General features: G+C 46.3%; 1 protein-coding gene across 2 annotated transcripts in view; it reads right to left on the bottom strand.

Annotated features, from left to right (window-relative positions):
- Positions 1–266: 266 nt before the first annotated feature.
- The window catches only part of gpc6a (glypican 6a), an 84,621-nt gene continuing 63,818 nt past the window's right edge, over positions 267–21,069 (bottom strand). The window contains exons 6-10 of one of the 2 annotated variants that reach the window (XM_003969907.3): positions 19,631–19,774; positions 18,624–18,653; positions 4,785–4,915; positions 3,799–3,974; positions 267–3,652 (exon numbers count right to left, since the gene is read on the bottom strand). In XM_003969907.3, the coding sequence (XP_003969956.2) occupies positions 3,432–3,652; positions 3,799–3,974; positions 4,785–4,915; positions 18,624–18,653; positions 19,631–19,774 (702 nt within the window). In that variant the 3' untranslated portion in view covers positions 267–3,431. The remainder of the gene's footprint in view (positions 3,653–3,798; positions 3,975–4,784; positions 4,916–18,623; positions 18,654–19,630; positions 19,775–21,069) is intronic. The other variant, XM_029846276.1, reaches the window with a different exon arrangement.

Raw genomic sequence — 21,069 nt, forward strand, 5'->3', positions numbered from 1 at the left:
GGGGAGAATGTGAAGTCACGGAATTCTCCTCACATAAACAGACAAAAACGCAGAAAAATGCTTATTTTCTTAATAAAATGTTTATTATTACCTTTGTATTATTCTCCATATACAAGAATGTGTAACAAAAGCCAAATAAGCAGTCCTTTTAAAAATGGTAAGGCAAGTCTGCAACCATCGATTTCAGTTTCCCCCAGAACATTCCCGACAACGTGCTACCGACAGATTCAAAATAATCACAAGAAGAAAAAGAAAAATCTCCTCAGTTTTCTGTTTCTGCGATTCACGACGGTAACACAGCCAGCAAAAGTGCAGCAAACAACATCAACACGGAGAACTTGCATAACAGCACATCTCACCCTCTTACAAAATATCTCCCGGCCGCCATTTCGCTCATTTTTGTTTCTTAAAAATGAATTAAAGAAACAAAAAAAGAGGCTTTGGGGCAAAAGCCACGTGTCTCGGGGGCGGGGCGTCGCTCAGCAGGAGTGAAATATATTTGTTACAACGGGGGCTCTTTGGAAAACGGCAACATCCGAATTTCCCGTCCAAAGCGAACGCAGATATCGTCGATCATTAAAAAAGGAGAAAAGTCATTAAGTCTGAGTAAAGAGGCAGCAGCCTTTAATTAATCAGTGTCATTCTGTATGTCTGTGACGCTAACCGCCTGCCTTATTACTGAACATGCTGCCCCCGTCGCTTATGCTAGCTCCAAAACATCATCGTGGATGCTCGAAAAACACCTTTTGTGTGTGACCACCGAGAAATATCAGAGCCCAACGACCGCCAGTGCTACTGATGCTAATGTCACTATAAACATTTGACTCTGTAATTGCGAGTTTCAGATACATCAAGATGGTAGAAGCAGTTAACAGTACCCCTGCCGCATCACTTTTTAACATAAGGACTCCACATTAAAGACATTTTCAACACAGGATAATGTGTGCATACAGACTAGCCAAAGTACAGGGTAGCGTTAGCATTTGGGCGTAGAAATCCCTGGAATCACAGAGCCAGGCTGCCTAACTTTACTGTGGAATTGGGTCAATGCTCGTGTGGTGTGACCGCTATCAAACACACATTGCTGCGAACCTCCAGGAGAAAGGTTTTCGACACTAAAAAGGGACGCGACAGGGGTTCCTTTAGCGCCACTTATCTAGGCCCATGAGCAAAAGAGCTGCGGATCGACAGATTATGATCCTGTCGCTGCAGTATTTTCCGATCTAAACCTTGTTTCCTGGATAAGGAGCTGTCAGGGAATCATTCCCACATGTCACGTCAGAGCTACCTACGGGACATTCCTATATTTTACCACCAGTAAACACCAGTCTCAGCCAGTTGCTGCTGACTGGTTTCGAGGTGAGTTCAGATCAGCAGCGGTTCCTGGTCTGACGATGGATGAGAAAAGTCAAATGATTTAAGCAAAAATGGCGACCCAGTGGAACTATCCAGCGCCTGCAGGTGAGTATATAAATGCACGCAGCGCTACCTGTCCTGTTTGGCCAATCACAACAGCCCTCTGAAACGTCCACGTCCAAACGAGGACGTTTCCCTCGCTCCTCGTCTTTATCTCTTCCTCCAGCCTCTCGGGCTGTCACGAGGTTTCTGATGCTCAGCATTGGCATTCTAAATATGCGCCGTTCGTCCCTGCATTGATTTTCTGCACTCGTCCTGATGAGTTTGTTGAGTCGGAGCTGGAATAATTAAGCGCCACGCATGAGTTATTCCATTGTGTCATAGCAGTTTCTGCTCCGAGGCCTCCGCTCAATCACCTCCCCGAGCGCTGCTGCGGACGCATCGAACGCGGCCCCGTGCCCGCGTGATGTCGGGCAACGGCGCTCGTCTGCTCATCTGAAGAAAAGGCGCTCTCCACGTGTCACCGGAGTGCCTGATGTTGGTGCAGATGTTGGGGAGGGGCCAGCTTTCCTCTCATCTCCACTTCGGGAGGATCAGCAGCTGTTTGTTTGTTTCAGAAACCAGATCTTCTGAAACGAGGCAGCTTATTGGCTGTGATCAATTATGCTGCATGTATGTGTTCTTCTCCCCCTCTACTGGGACGGCCCTCAGCAGGAGCCCCCCCCCCGGCCCACATGGTCCTGGCCCTGCTCGAGGTTACTTCCTGTTAAGAGGAAGCGTTTCCTGGCAGTGTTGTTTGTAGGAGGGTCATATAGAGACAATCTCGACTGTAACTAAAGTTGAATCCAACTGAACATTTTGGCTGAGCACATCGGGTCAAATGTCGGTTCTGATTGGCCAAACGAGTCTCCAAATATCTGCGCGTGAGGTCCTGCAGCTAGAGGAGCAGTTATATCGTTAGCTTCTGTATGGAATATATATATATAATGTCATATAACATAAAGAAAAACATACAATTACAAAATAATCCTTAAGCATGAATAATTAAAGCATTATTAGAGCTAGCCAAGAAAATAGAGGAAGATGCCATTAAGGTACTGATCATTAATGGGTCTCGCATCCTTGGGTCCTCTGAGAAATGAAAAGAACAAGGATGAAAGAAACATCAATGAAATAAATGACTTGTTAGCAGATGCGTGACGGAGAACGTCTCACTGAACTGCTGAAACAAATTTCTAGGTGGTCGACGAACTTGTAAAAGCAAGAATTACATTTATTCACCAGGAACTTTCCAGTGAGATACATACTGCAGCGGCTTATAAGTACAATACAATCATTGGTATGATCTGAAAATATAACTTTTTTATTCCTCTATGGAGCAGATGTAGCTGTATAAACTTATGAGGCGAACAAAAATAATCTGTGCAAAGTAGTTCTCGAAGTGCATGAGGTTAGCACTTTTGTAGGGATAATCGTATGTGCAACTATAGTGGCTGTCAGAGCTGGCCGTTTCCATGGAGATCCGACCAAACAGGAAACTGCTAGCGCTGTACGATCCCGATCCGAAGCTGTTTAGCCTGCATTTGAAAATGAACTCTAGAATATGCTGCTGTTAGTTTACAGTATTTCCAATGCATGCACCACACAAAGACTCTCTCTTTTTCGTCTGGGGGCGGAGCTAAAAGGATAAAATGGGCATTGCGTAATTTTTTCCACTTCCGTCGTCAAAAAATTTGAATCCCGCCTTAAACCTGAAGAAACAGATTTGTTTGCTTTTGCCACCGAGCGGAGCGTCGGGCCGCCCCGGACACCTTTGAAAATAATTTCTAAAAATCGACGTGTTTTTTTTTTGTTTTGTTTCAGAGATATGAAAGCCGGTTCAGTGGCGGTACCGAGCATTCTTTGGGGGAGGAGCAGGATGCAGCTCTGCACTCGCTTCCAGTTCTACCGTAAAGCACTGTTAGCCATTCTCTGGGACGTTCTACATGTCCAGGGTGGTAGCAGCAGCGGACCCCGCTGTCGAAGCGTACTGCACGCAACAGTGTAAACGTCAGTGATCAGGCCACACGTGTGTATTATCTCCGCTGGTTCTGCATGGCCACGTGCGGGAGCAGGAGCACCGCCATCACCAGCAGCAGGGAGGGTGCGGGGGAAAGCGATTTGCCCGTGGCCACCGCCGTCCGCTCGTCGCTTCTGTCGGCTCCGATGACGGGGGCCTCCGTCCCGACATAGACGAACTCCGTGGTGCAGCCATCGGAACAGCCGCTGCCGCTGCCGGAGGTGCTGCCCTCGTCACCTGCAGACACATTTCAGCCCCACGTCAAGATCGTCTCGCTCCAGATAAGCGTTAGCATTAGCTCCAGTATAGCGAAGCGGCCTCTAGAACAGCGGGAACAAACCCGCGTTTTATCTGGAACACCAGAGACGAGCCAGAGCACTTACTGGAGTCCCCGAAGTTGATGTCGTTCCCGTTGTAGGCGTTCTTCAGCTTGTTGGTCATGACACGCAGGGCCATGATCTGCTGTCTGATGAAGGTGTCCGGCCTGGTGATGTCCACATTCACCTCAGGGTTGTTCAGCTGGTTGGTGAGACCCTCTTTCACCACCTCAGGGAAATACCTGGACACAGTGGAGACAGCGGAGACATCAGCACACCAGCTCAGTTTAGTGCTAATTACTTGGTGTGTGACATTATAACGGGGTCATAGGGTCAATGATGGGGTCTACAGTTGGCACACACCACACCTCCTCACCCACCATGAAGACTAAATAGTACAAAACCAACCTGAAACCGCATGGTGGCCCAGACGAGATAATTAAAATCAATGTTTTAATTACCGCGGGCTAGAAGGAAGGCAGCCGAACGAATCAAATGGTTTTGCCAGAAGTTCTAAATAGGAAGAAAACTTGAGTCCGAAAAACAGACCATTAAGGATACTTAATGTTTAAACGGGTCCTGGTGTTCACAACCTGGAAAACTACCCGCAGCCTCGAGAAGAAAGAGATCAAAAATCACTTTACTTTAAAGGTTTCAATTGATGCTTCCAACTGATACGACCTCCAGCCCGAGAACAAACGGGTCTTAACTCGGCAATAACTCGGAGAGGAAAACACGTAAGGGGAGGGAGCCAGGGAGGGAGGGGGAGGTCATACAATTCCTCCATCGGACAAAAAAACCCCCCCTCGCTGTCCAATCAAGCGCACGGCTCAGTGGTACATTCTACCCGCTGCAGCAGCGATAAGAGGTGTTGGAAACTCCACAATCCTCTGGGCGAGCGCAGCCTCTCAGCTTATGTGGGAGCTCAGCACAGAAGCAGCCGCTATTGTCCAGAGACAGGAAGTGCTAATCTGCAAACACGGTGGGGTTATTTTAATCCCTGGCAGGCAGGAGGCGATAAGTGGGCCCGCTGGAGGTGGCGCGGTCCTCACCTGCCCTGGATGTGGCTGTTCCAGCACTGCTCCTCGTCAGGCTCGGCCAGCTTGACCGTGGTGCAGATGTCGTCAGGCAGGTTGGACCAGAACCGCTTTGATTCCTTGAGCTTCCCTTTGATGTCGACCACCTGCGACAGGAACCGGAAGGAACAGACATGTGATCTCCGTGATGCCATGTTTGAAAAGAGGCTGCACACAAACGGCTCGACGGGAAGATGGAATAAAAACCGCCAGGAGAACGTGAAAGGCGTCCCTCACTCAGGGCGTCCCTCACTAAGGGCGTCCCTCACTCAGGGCGTCCCTCACTCAGGGCGTCCCTCACTCAGGTTGTCCCTCATTCAGGGCGTCCCTCATTCAGGGCGTCCCTCACTCAGGGCGTCCCTCATTCAGGGCGTCCCTCATTCAGGGCGTCCCTCACTCAGGGCGTCCCTCATTCAGGGCGTCCCTCATTCAGGTTGTCCCTCACTCAGGGTGTCCCTCATTCAGGGCGTCCCTCACTCAGGTTGTCCCTCACTCAGGGCGTCCCTCATTCAGGGCGTCCCTCATTCAGGGCGTCCCTCACTAAGGTTGTCCCTCCCTCAGGTTGTCCCTCCCTCAGGTTGTCCCTCACTCAGGGCGTCCCTCATTCAGGGCGTCCCTCACTCAGGTTGTCCCTCACTAAGGTTGTCCCTCACTCATGGCGTCCCTCACTCTGGTTGTCCCTCACTCAGATTGTCCCTCACTCAGGGCGTCCCTCACTCTGGTTGTCCCTCCCTCAGGTTGTCCCTCACTCAGGTTGTCCCTCACTCAGGGTGTCCCTCCCTCAGGGTGTCCCTCCCTCAGGTCGTCCCTCACTCAGGGCGTCCCCACAGATTTGAACCATGTCAAAAACCAACTCTGTAACAGGACTTTGATCAACTTCCATCCATATTGTGTTCATCTGACTCACTGAAGACAGAGTTGGGGTTCTTGGCTCGGCTGCTGCCCCCAACTGATTCCATCTGGGCTCAGCAAGATATTTGTGTGGGTGACCAACGAGAGCCAAGAACTCCAGTCTGACTGGACCAGAGTATGAAGCACACACAAGAACACCCTGGAAACAGGACTGTGTGTCATCAGCACAGAAAAAACCAACACATATATAGAGGAAATCTTCTTTATTGATCAATGTTGAGGAACGGGCATGATGGATGCTTTTAACGGTCCTGTCTTTATATTACGCTAAGCTAATTAGCTGCAGCTTAGCAATAGGCACAGGAGTGTTTCCCCCGGTAGAACAAAGCAAAGGCAGAAAATGAGGCCGCGTTTGATTTAGTAAGTGACGCATTTAGTGACTGTTAGGATCAGTTTTGCCAAGAAACTGTAATGCTCAGTGTTGCAACTGTTCTCTGTGAATTGTTCTACACTTGAAACACATTTGGCTGCCGTCTTTGGAGCGCTGATTTAAAAAACAAAACAAAGCAAAAAAAAAAAAAAACCTCTCCAACTCAACAAACCGCAAAATGTGTCCCATGCACACGAACAGCGTCTGGTACCAATGCCTTCATATCTTTACGGTTGTGTCTCTGCTGAGCTGCTGAGGAGAAAGGTTGGATGGAAGTGTTCGACCTTAGCTTGAGAGCTGAGAGGTGCTAATGTTGATAACTCTGTGTTGGTGGAGGTACCTGCCCTGCTTTAAAGCCTCTTACTTCCGGAGGAGTTTTGAAAGAAACATCTAAACCCAGACAGTGCACACCAAGAGGCACTCCAGCGCATGCCTAATATGCTGAAATGTGGCCAATACACCTGAGCTGAATCTGTCTGGGGATGCAGCTGTGCATCAGATTCAGATAGCAAAGAAGAGAAGATAACGTATAGATCTTAATGCTGAAGGTGAAGGCCAAGAGGCCCCCGTGTGGAGAGGATTGCATCATCAGCGTGCAGGTAGAACATCCTTATAAAATATTCAACCCTCCGACCGTTCCATGAGCCCAGAGAGGAGCGATACGATAAACATAAACTCGCTAATGAACTACATCAAATTCAGTCCAGAATGTGGGCGGATCATGAAGCATGATGGTTTTAGGAGCTCGTCGGGACGCCTCGAACTATCGGAGCAGCTTTCCAGGGCTCCCAGCCAGCAGTGTCGCTGCCTTCCTTCCTTCCTTCCAGTAAAGCTCAGTAGAAATTGAACGCATTTCTTCACGGTGCCGTGAGCTCAATAAGTTATAGCACTTCTAATTACGCTAAATATTTAAAAGCGTTATACATCTGCCCGTGCCAGCTGTTGTTCTGAAAATGAGCCCTCGCTGTTATTCAAGGGTGAATTTATGAAGATGTAGAAAATGGAGAGGTCAATCTCGCGCGGCTAATTAAAAACGCTTAGGCATTCGCTTGAAGGCACCACGCACTCTTTCCCCTCCATTCATCAGCCCTACTTGTTCCTATCTCACCTGCTCGCCGTTGTGGAACCACAAGGCATCAGTTGAAAACTCCTTTCAGTTAATTTACAGATTTTAATAGATTCATTCATCTCTGCGTCCTCGTCTTTGACAGCCTGTTTTACTGTAGCGCTCCTTGGATTTCCTGCATCATTATTGGATCTCTTCTAATCCCGCTGTAAAACTGTAATCCCGGTGGTGTATTTCTACTAAACGTTACCACTTACAGTACAATTATTTCAGCTTTCCCACCTACAGCTGGTGCTACACTCCCCACCGTTGCCATCCACCAAAAAAAGTTCCATCAAAGCGTCCCCCCAATTAAATCCCGAGGTTGGGAGGATTTTCCCTTTGCTTTAATAAAGATTTACAATGGGTCAGGAACTATTGCTGTTTGTGTGCCTTGAACGCCTCCTGAGAGGGCGCACTTGAACACAACAAACAAACAAACCTTGCTTTAATACAAGCTACACCGTGGTACACTGGCTCCTCTAATTTGATCCGGGCGGCTGGAGATTTTGCTGTAAATGCAGAGCCTCGGCCAGCCGGGCACGCTTGCTTTTTAATTGGCCCTCCTTTTTTTCTGAAATGTGCGAAAGTTCACAGCAGCGTCTCCTTTCATGCTAAACAGATTTCTGTGTTTTCTGTTTGTAAGCAGCTAAAGTTACATTAAATCACTTCCCCCCCAATAGGATTCAGGCCACTTTCTAATGTGGCTCCTAATTGGCCACAGATGAACCTTTTTTTGAGACCTGACCTCGGACAGGGTTAGGGTTAGCGTTTATGACCTGCGTCAAACGCACCATTGTCTGCCTCCGATGTCTGGTCAATAAAACTGGAAACATAAAAAGATGCAGGTCTGCGTGCAAAGTTAGTTTTTGGCTTAGATATGAACGATTGTGTTTTCACAGCCGGTCCGACCTACTGCTGTATGCTTTAATTGGAACCTCTGTCAGAACTTCTAGCACCCATGAAGCGATCAGCATGCATCAAAGAGCATCGGCGTCTCATGAACACACGCTGGCGGTCGCAGTTTCAGGCCGGCGTTCAGCAGAAGTCGGCTAAATTTAGAGCAGGTGATAATGAGAACAGGGCTGGAAAGTGTTTAGCAATGGCCGTTTGTGGAGCACACAGGTGTGTGTGTGTGTGTGTGTGTGTGGATGCAGAACCAAGAGCGCTGGGATTATGAAGGGAATTTCATCCATAATTTAAGGATGTTCAGCAATCCTTTAGGACTCTCGTGGCGAGGCACTCATCTGAGGCAACATAAAAGTCGGAGGAACCGTAACGCGGCCGCTCAGACGGAGATCTCCGAACAAAACAGCCGACCTGTTTTCCATTTGGGACCGCCGGTCCCGGGCCTGAAACATTTGATACCATGCATAGTTACTGAGCAGTTCAGACTGCCATAAAAAATGGATTCCAGGTCCACTTCAGAGCATCTTCGGAGTGTGTTTCCTCGTTAACAGGGCACTGCTGCTCAGCCTTCCATGATGTGTTCCCTTCTGAACGAGCGAGTCGTCATAAAAACATTGTTTCCCCTCTTATACGAACCGCTGACTGGAGCAGCTCATGCAGGACTGGTCTGGGTCATAAATACGTCTTCTGATAACAGATCGCCACATATTCAGACAGCAAGAGTGAGCCACTTCTGGGACCACACGGATGCTGATGCTGTAAACAGACTTTGATTAGAGTGGCCCCAGATTAGCCACAGCACAGCTGTCATTACAAAAAAAAAGTCTCCCGCTGAAATGTGGGGTAAATACAAACAGGCAGACGTGCATTTACAGCACTGTGAGGAGGAATTTAGGGCTGAAAGCCGCCCAGTGTTATGATTCAATCAGAATCAAGCTTCTGCTAAGACTTCTCTCCAGTCTCAGGGACACCACCGACGTACACGCAACAAAGATTGCTCTGTGGTGCCCGATGTCGGCTGAACGCGGCCCCTCAGCGGCTGCAAAAATGAAAACTGCATTTCAATTTTCTGTGTTCAGAGAAGCAAAACGGAACTGATGAAATCTGTGGGTCAAACGGCGCCAGGTTACCCTAAACTGATGACTTTTTAATGGACGCCTACGTCGCGTGTGCGCACGCCAGCAAAATCGAATGCAAATGAAACGTCTCACGCGGCACATTTGTTAATGGAAGCGATGGCGCTCTTGTTTACACACTGGCCCGGTCACGCCTGGGCTTCCCGGGGACCCGAGCGCGCGCGCACGCACGCACGCTGAAGCCTCGGGTGTTAAGAGGACTTGAAAGGGTCCTCGCCGCCACTGTGTCACCGCAGGAGGCTGCCCTCACATTTGATGTGGTAATCCTGTCACGGAGACACCAAAGCTGGCTTAGTGCACACTGGTGTGGCTCTGATGGCCCTCGGCACCCCGCACTGGCAAGGAAAAAAAAAAACACGGACACGATCAGAACACGCCGATCAGACTTGTCCGTGCACAAGAATCCTTCAGCAGAGATGGAGGAAACGTTTCTGGACGCCTAAATCAAACCAGAAACACATATACAATTACGAGCAGGAGTCTGAAAAGCAAGAACCGTTGATGCTTTTCCCACAACCGCGCGGCTGCAGCCACGGGATTAGACTGCTCCTCCGTCTTTCCGTCTCCGCCGAAGCAGCCGTAAACTTCGGCTCTAAATAACTCAGAACAGCTACGGGTTCATGGGTAATGAAAAAGAGAAGAGGTCTGAACAGAATCCTGTAGTTGGCGGTAGCTGCATTAAAGATAGCTTCAATAGCACTAGCGTGACGTTAACTTGCAGAGCTTTATGCTTGGCCGGTGTGTTTATAGCAAGATAAGGTGATTTATCTAGTAAGATAGCAGCACATTTAAGGCTGCATGATAAGCCAACTCGCATATGTTCATTTCCTGTATTTTGCTTTCAAGTATGATCACTCAAATGCCAGATATGCATCAAATACACCAACCGGTGCCCCCGAAGTTGATGTATTCAGTTGTGATTGTTAAACAAGAAACCACTTTATTTAAATGCAAATTAAGGGGGAAACAGCCCAGGATTTGCAGGGCCGGGCCAGGCTGAAATTCAATATCTGCTCCGTTTGAAGCTGCGCTTGTCACTTTTATGTGCCTGAGAACTGTAATGTGAGAGAGATAAATTAAATTTGTACATGTATAATTTGAATTTCCTGTTAATTACATAATTAAATAGCTAAACAATTACATGCTTGCGAATGCCTATTATGAGCTGAGAGAAATATTTACTGCTTTTTTTAATTATCTATATTATTATGTGTATCGCACAACCGCGGTATGAAATTAGAGCCTTGTAACAACACAAGTGCCTTCATTCGGAATGTGAGTAGACTGAATTAGTGCCTGTTGTCCTTCCACTAATTCCAACTGCGTGTTATGCTTCCCGACAACGCCCACAGTGGGTCGCTCCGCAGCGATCCGACCACATTAGACGGAGAAAAGTTCAAAAATGCCAGCAAGAACTAACTTTTATTCAGCTCAGACTGGAGTTTATCACCCCGGAGCAAGAAAGCAACTCTATGATGTCTCTGTTGACAACAGTAATTGTCTCCCCAAGAGCGCCCAGGGGCCGTTAGCACAGCCCGTCTTAATCAATGTGATCCGCCCTGACTCACCGCGTTTCAGCAGGAAATATGAATTTGCAGTCGCCGCACACAGAGGTCAGTTCAGGAATAGCAGTTCAAAAAATAGCAAAAAATGATAAAGTTGGGTTTTTTTTCTCAAAAAAACACGTCAGTACGCATAGCAGCTGCATTTGGTGAATCGCGTTGGAAAACACAACGTTCCAACTTCAACCAATAAGGTGAAAATGATTTAATAAGAATCAGTCCATAACTGTGCAGCGGTTACCACAGCAACCGTACAGGATCATAGTTGGGAGGTTCACATCACTCTTTCCTGCCTGCTCTCTGGGGTCCACATGGGTTTGCACCAGACACTCCAGTTTCCCCCCACATTAAGGTCTCCAAATTGGCCCTCGGCCACCTGAGCGTGTGACCCGTTGGTTTGTCTTGAGAAGTAGAGTCAGAAAAGAGGGGTGGAATCTAGAAGCGTCACCTCAGACATCCGCAAAAACAAATGCTATATTCAAAAATCCATCAGTTTCTTGAAGAAATGAACTTCATGAGCGCCACATGAGCATTAAATCCACATCATCACTGGATAATGGGCTGTAAAGTTAACGGCCATTTTCACAGCACAAGTCTTTTTTTTACTCCCAACAGGTGAAGCCGTTAATTTAATGTTTGGCCCGCTTTTCTAAATGAGGGTGACGGCAAATTATACAATTAGAGCGGAATCTGTTACAATAATTTGTCCCACTCATCTGTCACTCACAACAGGCAGCGGGTACATTTGGTGTGCAGTTCACAGCCCATCCCCATGACAACTGGTTTACCAACGACCTTCAAGAGTCTAACAAGTCGGCACTCGTTTACCAGCTTTTGTGCGTTACATCTCTAAATAGACTGATGGAAGAGTCACAAATATGCTATGCAGGACATTCTTCTGTATTTCTCACTAGTAAAAGGAAATTTTAAACGGACGCATCATTTTTCTTGTTTGTCCTTGGCTAACAGATCCAGGCATGTATGAAAGTTTTCCAAACGCAGCACTGAGCATTGTGGTTTACGCATTTTTGTCTTTTTGCTGGTAAAAAGGTCGTCTTTTATCAGGCTCAACCCAACAAGGAGACTAAGAATGTCACAGGTATGTCAGAAAAAGGAAAAATACAGCAAAAATGAAAAAAAACCACCATAAATAAAACATATAACCGCTTATTACTTTTTACAGAGTAGGATTAGCATAATGTGCCGCTACTGTATGGTGGAGCCGCTAACCAGGCACCCGACACCAAACGTATTTAGACAAATCTTAAATTATACTTAGATTTAAGGCTCAGTCTCAGTTTATTTCAGGTGGCAGCTTGATGAACCTCATGGCTGATGCCTCCAATCCCAGTTTATGAACCATCCACGTTCCTTTTCCCCCCCTCGCAGCTGCAGGAGCCTCTGCTGCCGTGAACAAATAGACAAAGTAAATTGGAGAATTGCTGCGTTGTCGGCTGCCCAGACCAGCACAAATCATCGAATCACACTATGGCCTCGGAGGACACAAGAGCAGATCAACTTTATTGGCGGTGTTCCTAACAGGCGGCTCCCAGACACCATCCGCCTGTGGCAGAACTGCAGCCAGGAGGAAAAACTACGGCAAGTAATTACGATATAATTATCCCGACTTCTTCCTCGGAGGTTAGACATCATCAGATAGATGTTTACTGCCCTACAGATTAATGTGTGATGTTCTAGGAACAATTCCTTCTTAAACCTAGAGTTCTCCTGGACGGCTTTATCGACATTTATGTAATATTAACCGTTATGTTTAGGTGGGGTTTACAGGTTGTGACGGCTTTCGCGTTTTTAATTTCATCCCTTTTCCTCCCCTCTTAAATACTCAACCTGGCGTTCCAGACATGGCGGAGCAGCGTCGGCCACAACACGAATCCCCAAAGTCATAAAGAGAGGATGCTCGGCAACGACGACGGACTCTAACGTCTGGAAGTTTAATAAGCTCCTGTTGAGGGAGCGAATGGGAGGATTCTCAGGTCATCCATCTTTATAAACAGACAGCGCTGGAAGAGCCGCGCCTCACCAAATGGAACGTCCAGGCTGTGGGCTCTCGGATGTTCTCACATGGCCTCCGTCGAGTTTGGCTGAAGCTAACCCCGGTACGACTGGCCTGTACGTAATCAGGGAGGAAACGCGAGAACAAAAAAATAAACTGCTGTCGGATTTTTGATGAAGACCCCGAATGCTTTTGCTTTTAACGAGCTCGCGGACTGCTGAGGGGCTCATCGCCGGCCAATTAGATTTGCAATTGTTATTTTTGCGCATTGCCTGTAAACAGCGTAGAGCGGTAGTTGGTATCGAACGGCACTGAAATTCGTTGGCATCCTGATAATTTTTCGATTACTAGAAGTATAATTGTTGGAAGTCAGGAAGAAAAATATCAAGTTACTGAAGGAGATGCTAACATTCGAGGAGTGTTTCCTCTCCACCAGAAAAGAAAATGACCTCTAAAGCTAAATTTAACCTATTAGGCTCTAAAAGCCAAGAATCTACAGCAGCAACCCAGATCCCACAATCTCCACAATCCAGCTGGGCTTTCAGTCCTACTGGAAACTGGTGTCCAACTCTCAGCTAAAGGCCTAATTAATGACAACTTCAGTGGAAAAATCACTGAAATGCTAATTTATTTAAAAGTTAATCTCATTGATTATTATTATTTTATGTACATATTTGCTCCCTGACCTGCTGTCCAGCTCCGATGACTAGCTTAGTTATTCTTTATGATAATAAATTACTGGTGTGTATAATATGTGTCCACTGCTCTTTAGGCCTCTTTATGTTCCCCTTTCTCCTCCCCCTTCACCCACCTGGCCATGCGGGTCCCCCATAGAAACTGGACCTCAGGTGATTGCGAGCAGTTCTCCTACAGCATGTTCATGCTAAACAAAGCGTGACCCAACTAATGAACGCACAGATGGAAGTTTCATACACAGCTGGGTTTGTGTCCCATCCCGGCGGTAAACACATCGTCTGGTTGACGGTGCAAACAGATGCTTGACAAAGTTACCGCAGCAACTTTAAAAGTTGCTGTCTGGTTCCGCAGAGCATTAAAGCTAATGCCTGGCTGGTAGGTGAGAAGAATAAATCCGTAATTAGTCTAATGTTTAGTATTCTGGAATTACAACATCTCACAAATATATGAATTAAAACCCCTGAGATGATTAAAAAAAACCTACACAAATACGACTAAAATACTAATGTGTACGTATGTAAAGCTGTGAATTAAGATGAGAAATATCCAATCTAAACTGAGAGACACTCTCTCACCCTTTCATTATTACAACAGTAATAAGCAGGGACAGGAATTAATGAATAATTTATGCAGCGTTGGCATCACTATGGATTGACCTTGGGCAAGTTCCAGGCGTGAAAACAGACCGGCGTGTAATCTTTTTCCGTCCCTCATCTGTTGTTCGGCCTGAGCATCGTTCAGTGACACCAAGCGGCAGAAACCAAAGAAAAAAGGAAAAAAAAGAGGAAACATTGTTTTTATCTTCTCTCACATTTACACACAATATAAACATACTCAATAAAGCAAAATAGACCTCGCCAGCATCGGAGATGCAGCGCTATCAGCACATTTAGCAAAGTGAGCATCACTCATGGTGCCAAAAACATTCCGGATCAAAGCACAAACATCGGAGAAGTGCTGCAGAGGATATTGCTGCATTCATGAAAAGAGGGTTATCTTAATTCTGATAAATAGGCAGGGATGGAACGTGGAACCAATAAAGAGCCACCATTTCCTTTATTTAGGGCACAGAGACCAACAGAAACCTGTGAGTTGAGCCATTTTCTGGCCACTGGGGGGATCTAAATGATATCAAGTGTGTCGAGGATATATTTTAAAATGTAGGAAAACATCCATAGGGGAACACAAAATAACCACTTCTGTGTTGCGTTCAAAGCCCTACGTTCTTTTGTAGACCCAGCGACCTGCATTTCCTGATTCAGTGTTTTTAATAATGCACCAAACAGGATTTCTCCTGACACGCTGTGGTTTATTTCAGCTCGCCTGTCTTAACCACACACAGGATTTCGGCTCCGGGGGCTCGGGTTTACTGAGGTAAAACACCCTCGACCTCCGGGCAGGTGTGTAAACCAAAACCCTGTCCCGGGAAACGGCGGTGGGCTAAAACCACGAAAGGACGCGGGAAAGGCGACAGATCCCTGTGTGCGTTGTGGCTTTTTGGCAAAGGCTGGCTTTTATTTTGGAGCGGTCAAGGCCCAGAAAAGCAGGCCGGGTGGGCAATTTCCCTCAAACGCTCTGCCAGCGATGATATCGTGGGGCGACAACAACGGACCAATCAAACAGGAGACAGCTTAGTGTCGCCAACCAGTGTGTAGCAGGTAAAGAAGAAAATGGATGGAAATATTTACGGTATCAGGAAAAAGAAGAACTTTACATAAATTTAAGGCTTAAATGAATGTTCTGCAACCGTGAAATTGGTGTTAAATCCCTGGTTTATCTGTTACACAACAGTTATTTTGGTGTGGACAACTGGAGCATCTGGCCGGGGGGTGGGACTGCAGGGGTTGAAACCACCACCCTGATTCTGCCTTCCATCGGTAACGGCGTGCGGCACAGCCCACGCTGCGCACGTCTTCCAAAACAGATCTCACACCCTCCAAGAGCTCTCAGCAACATTTGTGCTCGATCACAGATTTTTTTGCGAGACACGAGGGGATGAAACGCCCCATGAAAGCACCCGTGGAGCCGTTTCGCAGCTGGACGCCGTTGCCAGGGGCGCGCACAAATAAAGCCGGGCGTGAGCGCGCCGGCTCGAACCAAAGAGGCCAGGCGCGTAACAGACAACCCGCTCCATAAAAACAGAGAGAGTGGAAAAAAGGGCGAGGTTTCGCTTTAATAATGTGCCATAAATCCAGCTGCGATAAAACACAGAAATTTGCTCTGCTGGTGACATGAAGGTTGATGGTTCGATTCCCAAAAAAACACATCTTAGTTTCCTCAAGCAGAACCCGTCTTGGGTGCATGAATGAGTGATTGAGTGGCTCATTTCGAGTTCGGACTCCTCTGCGCACTTGTAATATAAAATATAGAAAGCCGAACTGCAGTTTAACATCGTAACTGCTGCCAAAAGTCCAAACTCGGCACGCCGGTGCTCTAAATTATCTTCCAGGTGTGAATAACTTCTTGTGTGCCTGCTGATCTGAACAGAATATACTATAAAGGGGTTTATTAACCACCTGCACGACACACCAGCAGGTCATTGGAGCTCTGCCTGCTTCCATTTTTACGGCATGACTAGTGAATTTTTACCAATTTGGCGGCGTCACCGTTGCCATAATTGAGATTGTGTCTGCCATCATGCTTGGTGGAGTGCTTTCCCAGTGACTGATTGCCCTGGCAGGGGAAAGCTTTCACACAGGAACTGTGATTTCTCGGCCTATTCCAAAATGTGAAGGATGCTCAACGCTGCCTTTCCGCCCCCCCCCAGCATACATTCATATCCACAGAATACTCCTCTAAATCTCAGTAAAATGTTGCTGGTGCAGCTCCCATCAACACTGGAATCAACAAAACACTCTACTTTTTTTCCCTTCTTTGTCAGATCATTTACTGGCACTAGCTCTCCGCTGAAATGTCAAATGGAGCGTGAAGAAAGGCCTGACCGCAACTAATGACTAAATCGCTTTTTTTTCCGACGGCATTCTCGTTTCAACTGTGCTCAAAAACAAACAAGCCATTAGGGTGGCCGAAAATATTTAGGAATTGGTCAAATGAATCAATAATGTGTTCCCCCTGGACGCGTTTTTACTCAAACATTTGCATAATAGAGAAATTCAATGTGTGTGTAGCAGTTTTGCTTTAAGTGCATGATGGGGGGGGTCGGGGGGGGGGGGGGGGGGGGGGGGGGGGGACGACAACGACATACCAACACACATTTGTTTATGGGTATAAATGAAGATTGTTGCTCCGTGTGTTTATTGCATCGCTGAATTTAAGAAATGTTCCACAAAGGAATCTTCCCAATACGGATTTAACTGTTTTCTCCTGTTTCCACTGGTAAAACGTGTGTTTCCAGGCACTGGTGCGGACTGGGTCATGTGGTTTTCCTTTGACTCACTCGCTTTATGACTCATCACAGCAAAACAAAATGTCCCTCAAAGAGTTCTTCCTGATTCGCAGCGCTCCTCCACATTTTTGATGATGATCCAGCGTCATTTCTCCCCAAAAAAGACTGTTTTTGTGTGATTCACTGATGGAAAAGCTTGTACCAAAATGGAACCGGCTCTAGATACTCGAAGGTTGGGACTAATGGTACGTCAAGGAAAAAGCAAATTGTAAAGAGTCGAAACATAAACTTCTGCACCAGCTGATTTAGACTTTCACGTTTTTTTCTTTGGCAAAAAGTAATTTTTCTCAGCTAAATGCGAACCACCTTTGGCTGAAAAAGAGGATTTAAAAAGATTCAAATGAGTCTGTAGCTAGTGCCAGCACAGCTGTAAAAACTACAAACAAATAAATAAACAAACAGAGGAGTTTTCATTTTAATTTCAATTACTAGAAGTTTGTCTCCCCTCCGTCATGACTCAGCACAACACAGAGACAGATTTTTGTGTGAGGCCATACCATTAATATAAATTACACAGTAATGAAATGTAAATTAGGCTTCTGCTTTGTTAGAAAACCCACTCTGGTGCTAAATGAGGAGTCGCCTTAAATTAAATACGCCAGGGCAATCATGAATTGAAACATGTGAAACGATTCCAAACATTAAAAACAAAATGAAAAACAAAACACTCAGGACACTAGGACTAGGACTCAAATCTGCTAAAGGCCCCCATGATGGAAGTCATTGTGCAGCAGGAGAACCAAGATCAGACATGAAGCGTGCATGAAATTCATTGCTACCCACACGAAGAAGCCGGAAACAGTTCCGATACAAGCGGCTAAGAATGCTAGCTGAAAGGAGTTAATCGCAACTTTCATCAGAAAAATATACCTTAAATAAACCTTCATCTCCGTGTTTCAATCACTGCTGCTGTGAAGGGTTTGACCTTTTCCTCACCCACAGAAACATTCCACTCATTGACGACACAATTAGCTGTTGCTGGGTTAGCGATGCAGAACGGAGGGCTGAACCCAAATGAATCATGCCGTTTGGGTCTTCAGGGTTTGAGTTTAAGGGGAAAAAAACACCAAAACACTTAATTTATCTGTCATATTAACTTGTAGATGTGCAAAAGACGCTGATTTCCAAAACAAAAGGCCTGGCCATACGCTAACCAAACACATCCAGTCATTTCGTATGGAATAGATTGCAGATGTTCGGCCTGTTGTTTATCAGTTCGTCATTCCGCTTTTTCACTATTTGGTGTGATTTATGGCCGTAACGATCGATGGATTAAACAAAGCTTGAAGCTTGTTTCCATTGCGAAAAGGGCCTGGAATCTTCATGGGGTCAAGGCGAGGTTGCCGCGCTAACACATGCCCATCACATCCCAGCGCACATCATTAAGCGACACCGATAACGTCAGCTGTATGGAGAGCAACCTCGGGGAAAATGCCAAATTCAATCAGGAGGTGATTTAAACTCAAAACCTTCTGTCTGTAAAGTGTTAACAGAACCTAATCACCCACTCGTTGGGCTGCCTGAGTGAGAGAGAAAAGCAGTATGAGCACTGAACTCAACACCTTCGATCAAGGAATCCAAATCATTCAGCCAGTGAAACAAAGAGCCCCAACACACTTATACAACGTGCAAGAACTTCAACGACGAAGGGGGAAAAAGGACCACGAGACCGATGAGCTTGGTGAAAAAGGTTTGAAAGGCTTACACTGTGTTGCATTGTCCTCCACACAACCCTCTGGGAGCAGCGGAGAAATGAAGAAGAAGAAAGAGATTTAATTGGACATCAGAGAAATATGGACACTGAGAGAGGAGAGAGGAAAAAGAATGTCTATTAGTCAGCGAAGCAAAAAGTTAAGTGATAAATGGTGTCGCTGAACTATTCCGTCGACCGGCCTCGGCTCAGTGAGAGATTCAGCACGTCTGGATGGATCCTCCCGACATAAAATCTGATGGAATCGTGCTGCTATTGAAACTGATCAATCCCAGTTTAAAACAAAAGTGGACAAAGAAGAGTTGGCACGAATGTTTCGGTAAATACAGGAGAACTGTGGAGCTGTCAGGGAACAAAATCGCAGTAATGCTGAATTATCTGATGGGTAATATTACCAAATACACATATTTAAGCCTTTGTGTCCATTCTGAGCTACTGTAGAAACACGACTAAAACCTCAGGTAAACATATGAGATGGACACACTGCAGGCTTTAAACAACTTCTGCTTATTTTCCATTTTAATCCTATGGGACAACTTACATAGCGCTCTCTTAAACGTGCCCCTTATTTAAAATACCATAACATATTTAGCCAAAGGATTTGCTAATTGGACAGGGGATTACAGAAGCATTTGCTGAAGTATTGAGCCGGAAATCAAACAGAAAGCAGAGAAATTACGGTCTAATAGCTAAGTGTAACGTACTTATGTTGAGAATACCTTTTTTTCCTTCAGGCTCATGTTCACATGCATGACCTGAGTGTTTTGGGATCTGTTTTAACAGACTGGATAACAACTGTTCAGGTCTCGTTTAGCAAACAATGCATTTCTAACATCACGTGATTGAACTTTACACATATTTACGGAGTAAACGAGACGCTTTAGCATTAGCCGTTATGAATCTGTCTGTCACCCAGAACGTTGGATGTTTGAGGGCAGAAAATCGACTGTGGTCAGCAACCTCACGATTCGGTCAAGATCGACTTGAACTCTGGGATTTACCAGTCTATCCAAGCTGGTGCCAGCTGCTGTCGTCGGCCTCTCCTCGGGGGGGTATGGCCTGAAGCGAGCGTTGAAGACGTCTGCGATGCCACGTGCGGATCGGCCCACTCCTAACGGCTTTGGTTGTCCACAGCCTTGAAAGACCTGAAAATAAGCAGAGGGGGACGCGGTGAGCTGCATCTTAAAGGGCAGTTTTCAAACCCTAGTGAGCTTTTCTTTTTCCATGGTAACCACCTACCTGGTGCCAAACCCTGCTCAAGCCACAGCTGAAGTCACCTACAAAAACTTTGAGGCACTTTTCCCTTGAAGCCCCAAGACAGTTTGTTCATGGCGGAGCCGGTGGCGTCCACCATCCTGCGGGTCTTCACTGCCATATTGGTTACAAAAACCTTCAGTCACCCTTTATTCCACAGCTCTTCGTCAGAATGCAACCCTGTCCTCAAATTGAAAATTAGGTGCGTTTGACCAGTGTTGCCAGGGCAACCCATTTGTGCCCAATGCTGCAATACAATTAATAGGACTTCCTGTCTGGATCTCTGCAGGTTTAAAGGCCTCGGCAGCACACCTGCAGGCAGTGTGGCTGATCAGCATTCCTCTGTGTACGCGCTGCTGTAGACAACAGACTGTCTTCTCTCCAGTATTTATCAATTCCTCTTCCATGATTACAATCCCGTGGCCCTGACTGTCAACAGGTGGGAATGAAAGGCCACCGCATCGTCGCCTGACACGTTCCGCACAGTCTGATGATTGGAAAAGTTTTATATGCGTTTAAGATGCGGACGCGGGGAAAGATTGTAATCTCAGGGCAATCTGTCAGACAGGTATGAGATTGCAGGTTCGCAGCCTGAAGCACATAGACAACAGGCAACAATTCGCAACTCCTCTATTCTGAAAAGTATGTGACATCTAATTCCCACTGACCTTTGTGGCTCTGGCATAGAGACAGATCAGGATCCAGGGCCGGATCAGAGAAGAAAGCCCCACTGATTAATCTGCCCTTTAACCAGGAAGACAGTAGAGTGAAACCACCCTCAGTGTCCTCCTTCAAAATGAGAACTGTTTCTAGGACTCTACGAAAATTCATCTCCTGCACATAAAAAGATGACCTTCAGGTCTGCTTCCCAGGTGCGGTTTAATGGTTTAATTAAAACTTCCCAACATGTCTTTTCAAAATAAAAATGAGTTTTAGATGTGCGGGAGCATTTTAAGCTCCCGACTGGTCGGATAAGATTGTTTAAACATCTACATTTTATGTTTCCTTTTTAAAATATAAAGAGCTTCACAGAAGGATGTCAATGGTCTGTCGTGATCTGATGGAAGGATGGAGAGGGCTCTCATCCACAGAGCTCCTTCAATATTTTAGAAATGCTGTGTGAATAAGCAACAGAGGGATTTTATTAAAAATGTCAATGGTATATATAGGTCAGAGATGGAGGAGT

The sequence above is a fragment of the Takifugu rubripes genome, chromosome 13 (genome assembly GCF_901000725.2).
Source record: "Takifugu rubripes chromosome 13, fTakRub1.2, whole genome shotgun sequence".
Classification (NCBI taxonomy): domain Eukaryota; kingdom Metazoa; phylum Chordata; class Actinopteri; order Tetraodontiformes; family Tetraodontidae; genus Takifugu; species Takifugu rubripes.